Source organism: Apodemus sylvaticus, chromosome 4, assembly GCF_947179515.1.
Source record: "Apodemus sylvaticus chromosome 4, mApoSyl1.1, whole genome shotgun sequence".
In the NCBI taxonomy this organism is placed as follows: Eukaryota; Metazoa; Chordata; class Mammalia; order Rodentia; family Muridae; genus Apodemus; species Apodemus sylvaticus.
This window is the reverse complement of record NC_067475.1, coordinates 67051325-67054088: the sequence shown is the minus strand read 5'-3', so window position 1 is coordinate 67054088 and position 2764 is coordinate 67051325. Positions and strand designations below refer to the sequence as shown.

General features: G+C 45.2%; 1 protein-coding gene across 2 annotated transcripts in view; it reads right to left on the bottom strand.

The window, feature by feature from the left end:
* Window positions 1–453: 453 nt before the first annotated feature.
* Window positions 454–2764, bottom strand: part of LOC127682926 (Golgi pH regulator) — a 35212-nt gene continuing 32901 nt past the window's right edge. For both annotated transcript variants that reach the window (XM_052179677.1, XM_052179678.1), the window contains 3 exons: window positions 2619–2708; window positions 1867–1932; window positions 454–958 (listed from right to left, as the gene is read on the bottom strand). In XM_052179677.1, the coding sequence (XP_052035637.1) occupies window positions 752–958; window positions 1867–1932; window positions 2619–2708 (363 nt within the window). In that variant the 3' untranslated portion in view covers window positions 454–751. The remainder of the gene's footprint in view (window positions 959–1866; window positions 1933–2618; window positions 2709–2764) is intronic.

Below are 2764 nucleotides of genomic sequence, written 5' to 3'. Positions count from 1 at the left end.
CCAAAACATGGCAAAATACATACTGTGGCCTTAGTAATAAAAGGAGGCTTGCAGGAAATATACTTCAGCATTTTCTTATGTTGCATTTGAGAATTAAAAAAATCTCGACCTTCCTTTTATTGGCGGAGAGCTTATGTTTCGGAACAGGAAAGGGCCTGCTCTAGTTAATGTCTACCCATAGCACCGAGGCAAAGGGGAAGCCAGCCTGAGCGAGCCACTGCTGGGTCAGCATGGGCATGCACTCTTCTCTAATTAAAAAGGAAATAAAAATTGGTACACCTAAAGTCTACTTGGTAAAATCTGTTGTCTATCATCCCTTTCCCAGAAAAGAACAGACAATCTTTTGGTTATTTTTCCGGGGTAAAGTTGAGCGAGAAGGAGAGATGCATCTCACCCTAGACTGCGAGAGCGTAACACCGGCCTGTGTTGGACAAGTGACCCAAGGCCAGACAGTTACACACTCTGATTTTACTAACATTCGAGGGAAGCCATCTACTCAGGAGCTCCGGGGCATCCTCATGCCCTGGCCGTCTCCTCACTGCACAGCCTCAGGTCCACAGTGTTCCCTGCTGAATGCTGCAGGTTTTCTTCTTCTTGTGCTTTAGTTGAAGCTACTCATGACTCCAGTATGTCAGGAGGAAGTAGGCATGTGCCCGAGGCAGAACAGACCTCACAGCAATGCCTGTTTAAAGAGCTGTAGGCTCTGGTACCCCACTGTGTCTCCTTCCCTCAAGTCGGCAGCGGTCTGAGTTCAGGGAGCCATATGCTTCTCTGGTGCCTGTTTGTGAGCCAGATAGAGGAACAATATGCTGGAGAGGGCACTGACCAGGAAGATGACATCAAACCAACGGTGATAGAAGTTGAACTGAAGCTCCCCAAGGACTTCTGTGATTATGGTGCGGTATTCTGGGGGCATGCTCATTCGGATCAGCAGTACAGACGACACAAAGTACATACCCTGCAAAGTTGAACCAATTTATTCAAAAGTTACTCTGTTTTGAAAGGCAGGCCAGTGCAAACTTTAAGTTCTTTATTGGGGCCGGAAAGCAGGCCCAGCGGTTAAGACTGACTACTTTTTCATCATGGGCTTGATTCCTAGCACCACATGGGGCTCATACCACCTGTACCTTTAGTCCCAGGAGTCTAACACCCTCTTCCGGCCTCTATGGGCATCAGGCATACACATGGTTTATATGCATACATGTAGGCAAAACACCTATACACATAAAATGAAATTTCTTAAATTATTTGCACACATAGGTGTATTGATGTGCATTTTCCTCAGTGTGTGCGAAGTCAAAGGACAACTCGCCAGGGTTGGTTTGCTCCTTCTACCATGTGGGTCTCAGGTCATCAGGCCTGGAGGTCACCACCATTAGCAGTCACTGAGCAAGCCATTGTACTGGCCCAACTTAAACCATTTAAAAAAAAAAAACAAAACCAAAACATTTCTGGGCTGTAGAAATGGCTCAGTGGTTACCTGTGCATGTGCTGGTTTTGCAGATAACCCAAGCTGGTTCCCAGAACATACACTGGTTGGCTCATAATGCCTATAAACTCTAGGGGCTGAGATACCCTCTTTGGGAGTCAATGGGCAACTGGATTCACATGAATACATACAAACATAGAACTCCTCTCCCTCCAAAGAAAACAAAAAAAACCAAACCCCAAACATTTCTAAGTTGGGTGTGGTGGTGCATGCATGCCTGAAGTCCCAACACTTGAGAGACAGAAAGATCTTTACTACATAGAGTATTTGAGGCCAGTATGGCATATATAGACTTTTTAAAACAAAACCCTCCCCTACAAAATTCTCATTTTTGGCATTTTACACCTGTAGACATAAAGGCCAGTTAATAAACTTACCATTATCTGTGCTAACAGCAGGACAATGACATTGGAGGACTTACTGCTGGAGATGGCATAAAAGAACTGTTAAGGAAGGGAGAGAGATGAACACAGGCGGCATGGCAAGCTCCTGTCATGACAGCCTGCTGCAGTTACCCTCTTTTATGATAGGCACAAAAAGTACAGCAGGCTCGGCAATCGAGGTTACAGAGAGGGACTTAAAATACAACACAAACCAGTTTTATATGACTCAACAAGGGAACCTCGGCTGTTAAGTTTCAGAATCTGTAATGCCCCAGCATCAGCACAACACTGACCAGCAATCTGGGAACACTCCAGGCACCCGCAGCTGCCACAGGGCCCCAGTTCTTTCCTCCCTATCTCTTTTTCAGTGTCTGGATCACTAGGGAGGACCCACGTTTCACCACCAAGCCACCCGCTTTATGTTGCAAAGAAGGAGCTGCATGCTCTGTCCTCCACTTTCCTTGTCTTCCTCTCTGGGTTATAATCATTGGAACCTTGACTGTCCGTCTCAATCATTTTTTTCTATGTATCTGCTGAATACTCTGTGCCAAGCTTGGTTATAGATGATACGACAGATCAATGAACAGAACAGATTACCTTTGGAATGCACCTATGGCTGGTAGATATTGTCATACTTTACCCACAACTTACAGAGAAGTCTATTTTTTGCGTTGTTTGAGTTGTTCAGATTATTGCTGAGGCTCTAACTCAGAAGTCATGTAATTAAACATGGTGACATGACATACCTTGGTAAGTGTAATCAGCAGTCCTCTGATGGATGTGACAATGATTATTCCAACCAGAATGAAGGAAATGTGTTGAGACCAGAACTTTACCTGCCATCAGAACAGGAAAAAAGGCCATTACATCTCTGGGCAGGGCAGGAGCTGAT